At 37.2% G+C, this 16,474-nt stretch overlaps 3 protein-coding genes and 1 pseudogene across 3 annotated transcripts; 2 read left to right on the plus strand and 2 right to left on the minus strand.

Moving 5' to 3' along the window:
• Positions 1 to 208: 208 nt before the first annotated feature.
• Positions 209 to 1,866, plus strand: LOC119995833 (leucine-rich repeat extensin-like protein 4). The gene has a single exon (XM_038842288.1). It carries the CDS (start codon positions 535 to 537, stop codon positions 1,774 to 1,776), a length of 1,242 nt encoding a protein of 413 aa, XP_038698216.1. The 5' UTR covers positions 209 to 534; the 3' UTR covers positions 1,777 to 1,866.
• A 387-nt stretch (positions 1,867 to 2,253) lies between these two features.
• LOC119995834 (acid phosphatase 1) lies at positions 2,254 to 4,594 on the minus strand. Its single transcript, XM_038842289.1, has 3 exons — positions 3,855 to 4,594; positions 2,740 to 2,949; positions 2,254 to 2,590 (listed from the first exon to the last, which is right to left on the minus strand). Exons 1-3 carry the CDS (start codon positions 4,229 to 4,231, stop codon positions 2,413 to 2,415), a joined length of 765 nt encoding a protein of 254 aa, XP_038698217.1. The 5' UTR covers positions 4,232 to 4,594; the 3' UTR covers positions 2,254 to 2,412.
• A 4-nt stretch (positions 4,595 to 4,598) lies between these two features.
• LOC119995835 (profilin-4-like) lies at positions 4,599 to 7,083 on the plus strand. Its single transcript, XM_038842290.1, has 3 exons — positions 4,599 to 4,867; positions 6,355 to 6,492; positions 6,755 to 7,083. The coding sequence occupies exons 1-3, from the start codon at positions 4,736 to 4,738 to the stop codon at positions 6,887 to 6,889; spliced, it is 405 nt and encodes a 134-aa protein (XP_038698218.1). The 5' UTR covers positions 4,599 to 4,735; the 3' UTR covers positions 6,890 to 7,083.
• A 358-nt stretch (positions 7,084 to 7,441) lies between these two features.
• On the minus strand, positions 7,442 to 16,473 carry LOC119995832 (annotated as a pseudogene).
• Between the last annotated feature and the right edge of the window lies 1 nt (position 16,474).

Raw genomic sequence — 16,474 nt, forward strand, 5'->3', positions numbered from 1 at the left:
ATTGACCCAAAAATTCTTCCAGAATTGGTTTGGGCTCTAAGTTCAAAGTTTGATCTATGGCAACTTGCTTTATACACTTGGGCCTAGCCCAACCCAATCGGCACAATTCACACTTAACGAGTAAATCTTATTATATATGATTTATTCCCGAAGCTAATGAATCATTTAAGAAATTAAGAATGGATGTCTACCCACATTAAATAATCCAAAACTCATGTTAAGCTTACATCACTCTTCCCTCGAGAAGAAAACCTCTGTGTCTTTGTGATTGAGTAGTCAATAAAATGTGTGCAGTGCAGAGAAGAGTCCCATATCATAAATTCATAATCAAAGCTCAGCCGCCCAGGCATGTAAACAATTATAGAAAATAAAAGAACAAAATAAAAAAAAATTAATGAGAGAAAAAAAGAAAGAAAGGACAGATTCATGACCAATTTAACCCCACCATTTTCTCTCTTCAATGCAGTGTGACCCCATTTGGACAACCCTACAAGTACACCCATCAAACAGGCATCTTGGAGTCCACAACTGAAAATGGAGAAGATTTGGGTTCTGCTGGGTTTTTTCTTTTTGCATATAATTCCAATAAGAGCCTCTGCTTTTGGTGTAGGAGCTGGAATTGGCGTTGGGATTGGCAATGCAGGTGGTGGTGGTGGAGGTGGTGTGTGGATTGGTGGAGGAATCAACACTAATCCAAACCCAGCTGGGCCTTCTTCAGTTTCAAAGCTTGGTAATGCTTACACTGCTCTTCAGGCGTGGAAATCTGCTATTACAGATGACCCATTGAGGGTTTTGGACACTTGGGTTGGCACTGATGTCTGTGCTTACAGAGGAGTGTTTTGTGGTGTCAATGGAGATGAAATTGGGGCACAATCTGGAGCAGTTGTTGTAGGAATAGATCTGAACCATGCGAATCTACAAGGCGTTCTTGTCAAGGAACTCTCTTTGCTTACAGACATGACTCTTCTTCATCTCAATAGCAACAGATTTTCAGGCACAATTCCCAACTCTTTCAAGGTCCTCTCATCTCTAGAGGAACTAGACCTCAGTAACAACATTTTTTCTGGTTCTTTCCCTACAGTCACTCTCTACATTCCAAATCTAGTTTACTTGGACCTCAGATTCAATTACTTCTCTGGAGCCATACCTGATGATCTCTTCAACAAGAGGCTTGATGCAATCTTTCTCAACAACAACCAATTTGAAGGCCAAATCCCACAAAATTTGGGGAATTCACCTGCTTCTGTGATTAATTTTGCTAATAACAAGTTCAGTGGGAGCATCCCAATTAGTATGGGCTTTGGTAGTTCTAAATTGAAGGAGATTTTGTTTCTTAATAACCAGTTGAGTGGTTGCATACCTGAAGGAGTTGGGCTCTTCACAGATATGCAAGTTTTGGATGTAAGCTACAATACACTGACAGGTCATTTGCCAGACACAATTTCTTGTATGGAACAGGTTGAGGTTCTGGATTTGGGACACAACAAGCTATCTGGGGTTCTGGAAGACCTGGTTTGTTCTCTGAAAAGCCTTATGAATCTGACTGTTTCCTACAATTTCTTTTCTGGGTTTAGTCAGGAATGTGCGGGGTTGTCTCTTAGGAATGTGGGTTTTGATTTCTCAGGGAATTGCATTCCTGGGAGGGGTATGCAGAGACCCCAACCAGAGTGTACTGCCACACCAGGAGGTGGATTGAGTTGCCTTAGAATCCCTCCTGTTCAGCCTCTTGTTTGTGGGACATTAGGAGAGTTGTTAGGGAATAATGAGAACCCCTGAAAGGAAAGGGAAAGAAACTCACCTGTGTTTTTTTGTATTATGTCTATCTGTCCCATTAATTAATACTATTAATCATGATTTATAGCTTCATCATTTAGTGCCTCATTGATTCAGTAGATCCTGCATTTATCATATTTAACTTTTAACCTAAAGGAATAAAAGGACATGCCTAGAACCAGAAATGCCCAGAAAATGCAGGCTAGACAGGGAGAGTGTCTAATTAGTATATTGTTTTGATGAGATACACTTTCATTAATAAATCTTTGATTAGCCAATGGAATCATTAATGCTAGGATAAAGAGTATATGCTCTGTCATGTGATCTATTGTTTTATTTGGATAAGGAGTTGATAATCTTGATTACTAAGGTGATTCTTTTTTTTTCCTTTTGTCTTTTAAGTTACTCCATTTAAGATAATTGAGCCAAAGCATTAGTCCTTTTCATGAAGCAACATAAAGAGAGATGAGGCAGATCCAATGGTAGAGGCAGAACAAGTTACTGAGAATCATCATTGTCTGAAATTCAAAGGGACAAACAGAGTACTTTTATAATGAACACTAAACACCAGCCCATTTTCTATCTAAGAAATGTGGTACATTGGATTTAGGAGTTATTGGTTGATGTTCAATTTTCTTCCTAAGCAATGTAATACATTGGATTTGGGAGTTTGAAGGACCGTTTTGCTACTGCAAAGCCCAACAAATCACTCCATTGATCTCCTGAGTTCCCGCGAATCCTATAACCATCGTCAACTAGCTGCTTTCTCTTCTGAGATTTGTAGACAGTTGCTGGTACGCCTTGGTCTGAAGGTCCCCTGTATCATTCGCACAAAAAAGACTAGTTGTTAATGTCCAAACTACAATTCAACCTTTATTACATGAAATTGACAGAGACAAAAGCACTATAGTACACATGAAACCATACCAAGGAGGTAATACCCATATTTTGCATCATATACTATACCTCAAGATAAGTTTTTCCCAGTCAGAATAGCCGGAAAAAAGAAGATTTTTACTAGTAGCATTTCTTTGATATTCACTGCGCCCTGTTAGCACAAATAGAGTGAAACCCAGGTTCTTGAGCTCCTTGTACAAATTTAAACTTGCTGGTAAAGCAGGAGCCTTAGCCAAATCCACCCAATCATCAAAAGAACCTTCATCAAAGATTTCTGATCTGCACCCGAAATCCAGATGGGTTGGTTAAGCAAATTTGATCAAACAGTGCAGAGCATATGAATTTTTGTCAACCAAAACAGTATAAAAGCATTGGTACAGCATCACAATAAGGTGAATGAGATCAGAACCACATAATCTCGCTTCACAAACAATTATTTAGTCAAACCAACTCTAACAACATATTATCTTATACTTCTTCTAACCTTCCATGCAGATCTCCAAATATTGATTTCAGATTTTTCTATTTATTGAACACAAATATCAATAAGCTACAAAAACCATAAATCACATAACAAATTGTTCTACTTTATTGGACCAATGTATATGTTGAATATTCAAGAAAGTTGCCATCTTTGATATCACATGGAGAACAGTAAGGACAACTCAAGCAAACTAATATTTATCCAAATTATTATCCTTGATATCAGACAGAGAACAGTGGACAGAATATCAAGGAACAAGTTCTCTCCATCCTCGGATTATTGGGCTCATACATAGATTGGCAAATATAACTAATTATTGTCCTTGATACGACTTAACTATCACTATAGGCAAATTAAACAGAGACGATTGAGAAAAGTAGACAGAGTAGTGCATCCAGTACACAAAAAAAAAAAGCATTATATGTTGACCAGTAGGCAGTAGCAAAGTCATGCGCAGCCAGCCGCGTGGCAGGAATCCATAGGCCAGAAGAATTTATAATCGCAAAAGGACAAAAGCACTGTCCCACACCAATTGAACCACAGCTGGATCTCTAATTAGTAAAATCAATATGATGCACAGATTCTGACAAAGACACTTCACACACCATCGACTGATTCGACTCCATCACTAATCATTTCAACAATGGAATTAAGTAAAAAAGAAAGGTTAATCCAACAGCTACCAGTATATACTACTTACCCGAATCCATGGTCCTCGTAGTAAGGAAGATTGGAGAGCAGAGTTTCATCGACATCGAAGACCCAAGCGTCTTTGCCATCGCCGGTGATATTCAAGGACTTGGCGAAAGCTAGCGATTCGCATGCGACGACCTTGGAATCTGAGAGGTAGTGGCTGCCCTTCATATACTCCTTGACAAAGTTTACACACCCCGATGGGATTACGGACCAGGATCCGGCGTTGTTGGTCTCCACAGATACGCGCCAGCTGTCGCAGTAGAGAGGATCATCATCGGCCTGGATTTTTCGGTCGCTGGGGAATCGGATTATAGATTGGGAAATGACGGAAGAGATGAGAGTAAAAAGGAGTGAAAGGAGAAGAAACTGATTGGAAGACATTGTACGAAAACCTTGAGCAGCAGGAGTTTATCGGTCTATGTAGCTATCGAGTACAGAAGAATAGGAACTAAAACAATTTCTGGCTTGTCATCTGAAGAGATTGTCGGAGAAAACTCTGATTGGGTAACAAGCTTGACGATTATATACTCTGGTTCACGCTCTTCCAGTTCCAGGAGCTAGGTTTGCGATCGAACTTCGGACTGAATAAGGCCTTTCCACGTTGACGCGGGCCTTAAGGGCTTGTTAAATGCTCTTGGGCCTAATCTGAACATCTCCAAAAGGACCAAAACGACAGCCTTTTTTGTGAGAAGGAGCGCCCCAAGATGAAGGTGGACGTGAATGGTATGGATTAAATCGAGCGAAAAAAATGGACGGTGGAGACAGCATCATCAGATTCATGGTCGCCTCTCGTTCGTTCCGGCACAAATAGAAAACAAAGAGAGCGAAAACCATAGAAGCAGAGAAAGCAAGCACTGAGAGAAACCAGCACAAAAGGAAAGAAAAATGTCGTGGCAAACTTACGTGGACGATCACTTGATGTGCGACATTGATGGCCTGGGCCAGCATCTTAGCGCCGCTGCCATCGTCGGCCTTGACGGAAGCGTCTGGGCCCAGAGCTCTACTTTCCCTCCTCAGGTATCTCTTTCTTATCGTTAATGATCATGTGACCTCTTCGGGGAAAAATTATGGGTTGTGATCTGCTTTGGATATGCGTTTGAGCCTGCATTTCTCTGCGATCTTTGATTGATCTGGCAGTTTTGTGTAGGATCGGTCATTAAAAGAACAATTCGTTACGTTATCCGATCCTGTGTTGATTAGCTAGGTCGAAAGCCTGCGATTCATTCAGGGTGGCATTTTCTAGCTAGATGAATGGAACAATGTGATGTCATTTATATTTTATTTTGCCTTTATTTGATTGTGATAGGAGTTCAGCTAGATGATTCTGTGAAACCAGGATGCTAACGATGTTTTCGAAATCATGGGATTGTTTGTCAAAAAATAAATCTCTTGATTTGGTTATTCTCTCAGGTTGTATTCATTGTATCAATAAGCTGTTAATTTTATATCCTCTTTTAAACTATTTGTTGGATCCCTTGAAATAATTTTCCTTAAAAATTAAAATAATGCCAGACTGCTACATGATTGTATTAATGAGTTGGACCCTTACAAATGCAGAGAGATTGCTTCGTGCTTGTATCAATGCTGTGTGATTGTTGTTTTATATTTCATAATCATAGCACATAAGAGTAAGTTCTTTTTTTAAGCCTGGATCATTGAACTTGTAAGTGGTCAGCACCCTAACACGATATGTATTACAACATTGAACTTCGTGAGCTGCCTAACTTAAATATATATTTATATATCCTTTTGATTTCAATGTCCATTGTTGAATGTTCAAACTTCAAGTACATATGAGCATAATAATCTAGCAAGTATGTAATTGTTTCATTTGTTGTGTTATGAGAACACAAGGAGAGGGTAAAGTTATTTTTCCTAACATGAAAGACTAGTATAGAAATATTCTAAATTAATGCTTTTTCCAAGTACAGCATATACACCACCGAGCCAACTATCAGTTGAGTAGCCCATTCATTTCAATATCTGTTGCCAAAAATTTACAACCCATTGATGATTTTATTACACAGATTGCTTCCGCTTAGTGAATGGGAGGTCTTGATTTCCACTCACAATGGAAGCAGTAATGTGATTATGCTATTTTTATTTATTTTCCCATTTTTTTCCTCATACGCCTAAATATGTTATCTACTTACAAAGAAAACAGAAGAATCTCTCTGTGTGGCTGCACCTCCTTGGTTTCACTTAATAAGTTTTGCGTTTCCAAAAAAAACTGGATTTTCTTGTAAGTGCCAATAAGTGCAGTTTATTGCCACCCTTGGTATTTGATCATACTCTTGCCACCCTTGGTATTTGATCATACTCATTAAATTCCATCATGTGGTCTGTACAGTAATAAAAGAATGCTTGATTCTCTTTGTTTTTTCCTCAATTGTTCTGAGAAATGAATTCAGTGCCTTAGCCCTTGTTTAATTATTGTTCTTATGGCTCACAATCTCAAAAGAAATCTGATCTCTTATACTCATCTTTTTGCTAATTATATGCAGATCAAGCCTGAAGAGATCACTGGCATCATGAAAGATTTTGATGAACCAGGGCACCTTGCCCCCACAGGCTTACACTTGGGAGGCACCAAGTACATGGTGATCCAAGGAGAGCCTGGCGCTGTCATACGTGGAAAGAAGGTGATTTTCTCATTCAATGATATGACGAAATTTAGAATGCTCAATGGACCTTGAAAGTCCTATTAGGTGATTGTAGCTGGCCCTTTACAACCATTTTTATAATCTTATAATTGTGTCATGATAATGGTATTTTAAATGTTCTAAATTGATTTTGGATTCCCCAAGACAAAGGAAAACATATTATTTCCAAGCTCAAACTTGCTTAGAATGACAATTCTTCTATTCCTTGATCTTAACAGAAGCTCCCTGTTTTATTTGACAGGGATCTGGAGGAGTTACCATAAAGAAGACTAGTCAAGCTCTAGTGTTCGGTATGTACGAGGAGCCTGTAACTGCAGGTCAGTGCAACATGATTGTTGAAAGTTTGGGAGATTACCTCGTTGATCAGGGACTGTAGGCCTGGCTCTATCATGACCGAGGCATTTCTTTCTGGGGTTCATATATGGCTTCTTTTCTTTTTTCCATATTATCTTCCAGTTTGTTGTTTGGTTTTTGACTGTGATTTCTTGAAAGGCCTTGAATTTTGGTGATAATGTCGCTGACAGTAACAATGTGAGAACTAAGGTGTTTGGTTTTTTTGAGTTGCATTGCTATAATGTATTTTTGTTTTTTTTTGCCCTTTTATTTCATATATTTTCATGCATTGCTATAATTTATCTACAGCGGGCCCCTTTTACGGCTTGTTCTATTATGGATTAGAAGGTATCGATTTGGATTACGCTGCCTTAAGCTTTTACCAAGACCACATTGACCTCGGATTTACTCAATTGCACCCAAATCCTCACATCGGTACTTATGTTCTATCGATTTATCCTTCTGACTGCATTGCACTCCATTTTAAAGAAACAACTTGTGATGCCTAACAATACACAGGAGAGTCCGCATGTTTTTCATATGGTTCTTGCACTTGAGGCTTCACCATGTGATCGTTTAAGCGACTACATATTCCTTAAACCAAATTTCAAGTTATATATTTTGCCACATGAGGAAATTATATGAACAGTTTCAATAGGGATCCCAGCAATACATGTCCCGAGCCATCCCAGTACATGTGTGACATTTACTTATTGGATGTGATGACATCATGACTACATCCACTGAAACACTTTTGGGACATGTATTTTGGGACATGTATTGCTGGGATCTTAACGATTTTTTTGGTTATACGAATGGTTCGTATTATCATAGCCCTCTAAAATGGTTGGTATAATCATAGCTTGTAAACTGGTACAATTCCGAGAAGATGAAAGCATTTCCGCATAACTGTTGCTGTTGCTTCACAGATCAAGAGTCTACTTGTTTCCTCTGCTGATCCAACAACCTGCCCAAATTTCCAAAAATCAGAAAGCTAAAGCCCAAGGCAGCTACTAACTGTATTCCAGTAACACTCGTTGCAACTCACAAGGAAAAGAACTCGACAATAAAAATTCTGCAAGCCTTTTCAAAACTTTCGACTGGAAAGAGACTCAACAGGAATGCAATGGCTAAGTCACAATTCATCGTCCAACTAAACAACACCAATAAGCTAATTAGTTTGTCTACCACGTCACGAGGATGTAACATAAAATTTGATATTTCATCACCACAAAGTATGAATGCAATCAAATATGATCGGTATTATTCTTCAAGGGTAAAGCAAAAAATTCAATTGCATTCCAGCAGTACCTGGCAGTTGGAATAGAACTTTGTGAAGTATTCGGATAAATTATAGAGGTATTCACACAACACATTTGGCAGTAGATTGTTGCAGGCCTCCTCGACAACCTGAAAAGCGTTGGGAAAACGCATCAAGAGTGCAAGCACGTATCAACTGTAAGCCAATAAACTAAAATGTACAAGGTCAAAATGCAAGGAACAATGTAAACCTCAGCAAATTGTAGCAAATGAAGCCCCAATGTTCGCTCATCAGCATGATCTAAGGCTATGGTCCCTGTCTGTCACAAGACAAAAATATGCAAGAAATCTGTCAATTGGATCAAGCTACAGAATCATCTACTAGCCTCCTTTCATCCTTTTGCTTATAGGAGGGAAGACTTTAATTGGAAGAAAACAGTATTATTAAAGTTTACTCACAGAAGTCTGCTTAATGCCTAAAAGACCCAATTGAGGGAATTCTTGAAATTTTATACAAAAATATCCAAAACTAAAATGTGTAAATTATTTCAATTGTCCCACTAGATCCATATCCACAGCTAGGAGGCTATAATTTAGGTTTTGAGTCCTAATTGCATCAATGTATGTCAAGTCACTTGCAAGTGCGATAATATTTACTGATGAACTTATTTGGTAGTAGGATAGGAACTTACTTTCTTCAACTCCTCTATATCTTTACCAGACTTCCTGATGATTGAACAGATCCGTGCATGAGCATACAACAGATAGACAGCAGTGTTGCCCTAATCATTCAAAATTTTGGAAGGTAAGAAACAGTTGCTAGCTGGGGTGATACCAACAATAATCAAATCAATTACAACAGTTAAAGATCAATGGACAGAAACTACCAGCTGGTCGTGCTTAAACATAATATCCAAATCTACAGGAATAAACATATCAAATTTTGAAAGCTGGGGGGAGGGGTAAGAAACTTTAAAATTGACCTAATCGCAAGATATTGTATATACCTTATCATTTAGCATCTGATCAAAAGTGAATGTATAATTTGTCAGCCTATTATTCTTCAGATCAGCATACCTGCCAAGTGAGTAAAAGTTAAAACTTTTATTCAATAGGTGACTGAAACTCAAATTGAGAAGACACACTGGTAATATTGACACAGGAATGAGGGACCTACAAACTACTTCTTCTTCTTTTTCGGATAAGCAAGAAATAAGAACTTACAATGCAATCAATCAATCCAATGGCTAACACCATATTTTCAAATTCTTTGCCAGACAATGGCCACTATTTCAGCTATAAAAAAACTGTTGAATAATTTTGAAGATTTTCCAAGATCACAAATATAGCATTTTCAGGACCTTATTTTTCAGCAACAATGAGCAGGTACCAATGGGTTTTTACATTATGCTATTAATAAATCATGTTGAGAAGAAAATTACATTAGACTTTTGACAGCAACCTTCTTTTGAATTTTGAACACTAGAGGCAAGCAGGAACAATGTCACATATTCTCTATCCACATATCGGACTCCATGGTCCATACAACTCATGGCATGACATTGACACATTAGAAGTAAAGATGATGCATAGCAACATCGAAAACAAGGATGCGAGTTGATGATTACAAGAATGATAATTCAATGTCAACGAAAAGGTAACAATGGCATAGTTAGCTTACTTGACAGCACCATAACCAACAGCCTCGGCAGTATGCTCAAGCACCTCTTTGGTCCATTCTTTATCTTTTCCTAAAGAGAACAAAAGAAACATGTTAATTCATACTAAGCATATATACTTCAAGACCCTGACATATTCTGCAATAAATACAACATGAATCAAATAGCAACATACTTGTATTGGACACTTGTGATTCCTTGCAAATTGAGAAAAGAAAGAATTCAGTCCAAAGTTTGAACGATTAGAAGACATGTCCCACGATAACAAAGGAGATTTTTGGCGACTTGCGATACAATATGATTAAAATATGATTTCTTCTCCCTTCAGAGCACATGAGTTTTAGGATAAAATCATTGATCTGAATAAAAGTTGTGAATAACAAAAATCAAGCTCAATTCTTTCTCCTTGGCAAAGGTCATGAGCATTAATGTTGATATAGAAAATTTGGCGTACAAACATTTCATAGTTGACTAACTTCTCCAGAAAGTTAGAGATGGTTAATTTTCTATTAAAACAAAAGAATGAACATATTGAAAAAAGCACTTGGGGAGTTTTTAAAATTAAATCAAATGGAGATGTTATATAGGGGGGAAAGAAGCTCAACATCATACCCCGCACATTTAGTGCTTCTTTACTTCGGGCCTTGGCTTCATCGAGTAAATCAACTAATCGAACTACCTCGCTGCTGCGAGTCCGAAAGCGCTTGCCATCCTCTCCAAGAACTAGGCCAAAGCCAACATGGCTAGTTTTTGGGTATCTATTACCATCATCTGGGAGCCAACCCGCACGCTTGGCAGCCTGAATTAGAAAAGAAGAACAATTTGGATGTTTAACCCACAATTGCATAACTATCCTAGGAATTTAGAAAGCTGAGGAAATAGTTAAAAGACTGGTATATATAGAAATCAAAACAGTAGCAAAAGGTTTGAGGGTGATTATAAATAAATGAATTTTTGTTGAAAGCATATTTCTCTGAAGGCAATAATAATTAATAAGGATGCAGAGATCTCAAAAACTACAGTAAAATGAGTGGAAAAACTTATAAAGCAATACATGATGTGGCCGTTGATACATACTTTAAATACCATATCGAAGTGCTGTTGCTGGCCAACATCAGTGACATATATAATCCACTCAGCTCTCTCCTCATTAAGGCGATACCTACATGTTGCAAACAATACTTTCAATAAGAAATGCGACGTTAATAATTGAAAATCCAGCTAATTGAGAAAAAGCGTTAACTTATCAATCATAAATGAAAAATTACTTTGTCAACATATAAACAACAAATCTCGAAGAAGATAGTTGACAGCAACCAAAGGTAACTTAGATGCGATGAACAAAGCCTTTGGGAGGGGAAAAACCATAAAATTTGTGATCCTAAAGTAAATTAGAGAAAAAATAAAATAAAGAAAGCCGACAAACTGCTGAAGAAAAGGGGAGAAAAGTAAGAAGCAAGAATTTAATGTATAACCTTTCACAATCAGTAATTATCAACATAGCAAGTTAAAATTATGTTTGCTCAAACTTTATTTTGAAAAATCCATAGGAGATTCTTCGCACAATGACGATTAGTCAAGAGTTAAAACAAAGGAAAGAAGATGGCGGAGCACTTCAACATTAAAGGAGGCCTTTCCGAACATTTTCAGCTAGGCTAGAGTCAGCGTGTGCATACTGATCAGCAACAATGCCCTTGCGTCTCCAGACTCTGGAACACAGCCTTACCATTAATGGGGCATGAGTGGACTTGGCAAAGAGTCCTTCCATGAAGTACTGAAGGCCTAGTTTTTCCGTAAGAGGAACTACTGCAAGTAACAGACTCGTCAAAGCAATCCCTTTAGCTATTATTTGAATTACTTGGAAAGATAGAAATCCCAAAATTTTGAAGAACAAAACCGCCATAATTTTGATTCTGGAAAGATTTTCAGAGGTACTAGGTTCTTGGTTTATAGGTTCTGGTAGTACTGAGTGAAGGAACATGCAAATATTCAAATAGCAAAAAATACTCAAATCAAATGGAAGGTGATAATTTGCACAGCAAGTGTACTCGAGGATCACAAAATTAGTAACTTCAGTTTAAAGGAGTAATCAATGTCAAACTTAAAGAAAAAGAAAAATTAGGGGGAAAAAATGACATCTAGAGCTAACCAAAGAGCAGCCAAATCAGTGGAAGCATAGTTGTAACCACCATCACTCTTCACAACAATAAGAGGAATGTTGATCCCTTCGATAAAGATCACACGAGCACCTTAACTTTCTTCAACCAATCCTTGATTGCTCAATGCCTCTATAACCCCTGGAATGTATGGATCATAAAAGCTTTCTCCCTGTAAATGAGGAAAATCATATGCTTATATATATGTAAATTGCTACTTAGAGTGCTGCTTCTGGTTGTATCAGATACACACACACACACTCTTACATATGTTTAGAAAGATTTTGGTCCCCCCCATGCAGAACTGATAAGTTAATAGACCCAACTTTAAAATTTCACGGAACTTCAATGAAAGATCAGTTATCAGGGATATTTAAATATTTGATCAAGAAAAAGACTTAGTATGCTCATAGAAAGCTGGAAAAGACATCGGGCTAAATCATACAAATGCAACCTAAGGCATTGTCAGTTACACAATGAAAGATAACATTATCGTGACAGATTTGAACACCTGTCGAACCAACCACTAGAAATAATGACAGCAAGGAAACATATACAACTAGTCATTATCACGATACTTAACCCTCCATAATATTATTCAGAATGTTTGATACAATTTCCCTACCAGCACACTCAAAAAATAACTTGTAAAAACATTCATCATCAAGATTTCATGCATCAATAACATAACCCATAACTCGTATAAAATAATTGGCCCATACCTAGAAGGGAAATAAAGCTGCAAATAAGAAACAATAAAAATTGAAGTGGATGTGTGCAAATGTAATAATTAGTATGTAATATCAATTCCTGATAAGTTTAAGACTGGATATGGTGCAAGGAAATAAAGAAATTACAATGATAGAAATGAAACTTCCCATTCTAGTCAAATTCTAACTTATATATTCGAAATGTAAGAAAACTAGAAAAGCACATGTATATATTTTATTGTATATGACCCCCTGATTTAAAATGCCAGCATAAATAGCAAAATTCAAATAAATTTAATGTATACCAAGTTGATTCCACTCAAGTCAAAGAAGTAGCAGAAGGTACCTTTTCCTCCAGCTGAACTCCGAGGCGTTGGTAGACCTTGTCAGACTCCATCCTGCTGATTTCACAGATTTTTGCCCATGCTTGGCGATACTTATGTTCACCACCCTGCCGATAAAGTTGAAGCAGAGTTGAAAAGAGAACCGCATGCATAACATATATCCTAGAAACCAATAACATTCACGAACTCATAAGACATTCCAAAAGAATATGGACCAACTAGCACGAGTTTCAAAGCCAAAAAGGTGCAGTACTCTACCTGAAGCCGAACCACAGCCTGTTGTGCCTTTTCCTTGAAAGCAGAATCAGCATCAAATCTCTCCTTTGATGCCTTATAGAATTTCTACAAGTGCAACATTTGAAGTTGAATTACATTATTACTATGAAAGAACAGTATATAATATTTCCGTGCTTCTAAAAAACCTCAAGAATTAGTGGCCCAAAACCATCTTATATACTGCATTGCGTATAAATTGAAAACAAGGGAAACAATAGTAAAAGAGGACCATGTCAAAACATCGTGCTCCTGTTACAGTTACTGATAGTGCATATTCAAATGTGAGTAAGGTACATTTCCAGTCAGAATATTTCTATTGACCAAGCTTTTATACGTATTCATGCTATACAGCATACATACAAATTCAGGGAAGAACACAAATATCACATATAAATGAATTCACCCAATATTTGTACAATATTAATTAAAAATGACTGTACGAGTACAAAGATACCAGTACTTAAAGAAAGGAATGGACCATAGTACTTTAGTATCACAACAACAGATAGCGCAGTTAATGGCTCGCCATGATTGAAATTCTGCACCTGCTTGGTGCCTTAATAAAAATTTTCTATTCAAAAGAAAAGGAAATTTTGGTGTATCTCAAAGGTGAAGAGTGCATATCATTTGTCATAGAACACAGTCGCTCAAGTTGAAATACGATTTAAATGTAAAACTTTTACTTGTTTGTCAAATATTTTAAAGTACAATTTTACAATTTTAACCAATTATTATGATAATTCATATTCCAAGTGTCATTAGTATATTTCACTCACCTGTAGATCTCCAATGGCTGCTTCATTGACATCTTCAGAGTGAGGGAACCTTTCAAAGAGGAATTCGATCAACATACCAAACTGTAAAAGAGGGGGGGAAAGAGTTTTGAGCAATATGCTACCAAGTTACAAGTGAAATAGGAAGTACAGCTTTATACATTACAGACAGGTAGTTATTTAGGACAACCGGTTATGGATTTAGCATAAAAAATACACAACAAATCTTGACAACAGCTCATTAGAATCAGGTGACAAACTTGTTGTGCTATATGACATGGAATGATCCAACCAGATTCTCATCTTTGATTTTTGATGAAGACAGTACAGTGGTAATCGACAACAACATCCAACATTATAGGTAGCTGAGGTGCACAATCTAATGAAAGCAGAGAAAAACAAGGGAATGTTGCATTTATCCAGTTAGGAAGACCTGCCAGAAGTACAAAGAGAAACATAAAAGAGTTCCAATTTTGCTTTTTCCCTAGGAAAGAATAACCAAAACGATACTCCATACGTGAAACAAACTACTGATAAGAGAAGTGCACAAGTAAGAGGGCATGAATCAAATCGTTAAACTCACCTTGACCTCAAATGAACGTGGAGAAACTACAAGCAACAGATAATTTCAGAAATCACATACCTGTGTGCCCCAGTCACCAACATGATTTCGGCGAAGAACTTCAACCTTTGAAAACTCAAGCATTCGAGCTAGTGCGTCACCAATAATAGTAGATCTTAAGTGACCAACATGCATTTCTTTTGCGATATTGGGAGAGGGAAAGTCGACCACAGCCCTTTTAACTGAAAGCCTTGGTGCCCATGTATCAATACCATTTATCAGCATCTTTTGTATTTTCTGTAGTCACCACAATTGATAAGTACTCCCAATCAATATTGAAGAAAAAATATAATAAAGTGACACAAACATTCAGGCCAAAATAATTCACCCAGAGTAGGCTGCAAAGTAGAGTAGGACTTAAAACCCATGATATAGATGAGCCAATGTAACAAAATAACCGGTAAAAATATGCAAATACCTTAGCCATCCAATCCTTTGACAATACAACATTTACAAATCCAGGTCCTGCCACAGAGCATGATTCTATCATCTCAGATGGAGGCAGATTTTTCATGATGGCCTGTCAACAAATCCAAGTTAAAAGAAAATGAAAGCATTTACCAGTGCAAACCAATTAAAAGGTGAAAAGCATAGAAAATATCAGTGTGACTACCTGTCCAACTGAAGGAGGACCCTTAAATTCTTTCCCCTTTCCTTTTATTTTAGACCATAGACCCATGGCATTATTACTGCACAAAGAAGCAGCATTAACTCAGTGTTCAAAAGACAATACATATGAAACATAAATTCAAACTTAAATATAGTGGCTGAAAAAAAAAATACGTTTTATCAATCACTTCTAGATTTGCTTTTAAAAAATAAAAGGACTCCATCTTGTATATTTCCAGCTTGCATACCATTGGTAATCACCAAATTTTGCAGTGCAGGCAGCAACCAAAGGTCCTACATCTGGCTCATCGGGGACTGTTGTTCTAAGTGACTGTTCAAACAATTGAGCCAATAGCTGCTTCACAGTGCCTTCAGTTTCTTCATCCTGAGCACAGTTTTAGAAACAATTGAAGCGCAGTATAGCACAATGTCTTGTTCAAAAAACATTATGCAAAATCAGTCGAACAAATCGAAGTTTCAAACTAAACTTACAGTTGCCATGGTTGATATGTCACAAAAGTTTTCTAGACGTCACCGTCGATAAAAATGACTAGTTGCACAATAACCACACTAAATTACATGAGTGACAAAGCCTAGTAAAAAAAGGTAACTCAATATATGGCATAGATTCGAAGAAATTGCCCTCTGATATGTTCAACACTACACTGTAGCTTCCATAAGACATTGAAACAAAGCATTCTAAACTGCATTACACAAATTTATATTTCACCTTCTAATTATATGAAGAATCAAAAAACGATACTAATAATTGTACAAAACAGCGAAGTAATTCGAATCGCCAGTGACTTTGATTCTTCAATTATAAACAAACAGAAAAACTGAAAAATAATCGCTTAGAAGCGTTTTGATTGAAGAGTAAGACAGGGTTTGAGGTCTCACCGGAGAAGAAGAGTGGAAGTAAGAGATGCGAGTGAAGGAGGATCACAACGGAGAATGAGATACCTACGCGAAATAAAAAGGTTAGGGAAGCTGTCATTACTGTTTCATCAGATGCAAATGGGAATTGCTGTGGTTGACTGATTTGATCAGACGAACCAGATCAAACATCTTTGTCACGAGATCAATCGTATGGACAGCACGCAAAATTTATTAATACCATCCAAAACGGACTATAACAGACGATTAAAACACCATTTATAACAGAGTCGTTCTTATCCGTATTGTTGACCGCCACTCAC

This window comes from Tripterygium wilfordii, chromosome 4, assembly GCF_013401445.1.
Source record: "Tripterygium wilfordii isolate XIE 37 chromosome 4, ASM1340144v1, whole genome shotgun sequence".
In the NCBI taxonomy this organism is placed as follows: Eukaryota; Viridiplantae; Streptophyta; class Magnoliopsida; order Celastrales; family Celastraceae; genus Tripterygium; species Tripterygium wilfordii.

What these genes read in the sequence shown, in the direction of transcription:
- LOC119995834 (XM_038842289.1), bottom strand. Translation starts at nt 4,231, where the DNA reads ATGTCTTCCAATCAGTTTCTTCTCCTTTCACTCCTTTTTACTCTCATC. An exon ending in TACGAGGACCATGGATTCGG is followed by an intron (nt 2,950 to 3,854) that starts GTAAGTAGTATA and finishes TTTCGGGTGCAG; the next exon opens with ATCAGAAATCTTTGATGAAG. An exon ending in TGGGAAAAACTTATCTTGAG is followed by an intron (nt 2,591 to 2,739) that starts GTATAGTATATG and finishes CGAATGATACAG; the next exon opens with GGGACCTTCAGACCAAGGCG.
- LOC119995833 (XM_038842288.1), top strand. Translation starts at nt 535, where the DNA reads ATGGAGAAGATTTGGGTTCTGCTGGGTTTTTTCTTTTTGCATATAATT.
- LOC119995835 (XM_038842290.1), top strand. Translation starts at nt 4,736, where the DNA reads ATGTCGTGGCAAACTTACGTGGACGATCACTTGATGTGCGACATTGAT. An exon ending in GCTCTACTTTCCCTCCTCAG is followed by an intron (nt 4,868 to 6,354) that starts GTATCTCTTTCT and finishes AATTATATGCAG; the next exon opens with ATCAAGCCTGAAGAGATCAC. An exon ending in CTGTCATACGTGGAAAGAAG is followed by an intron (nt 6,493 to 6,754) that starts GTGATTTTCTCA and finishes TTTATTTGACAG; the next exon opens with GGATCTGGAGGAGTTACCAT.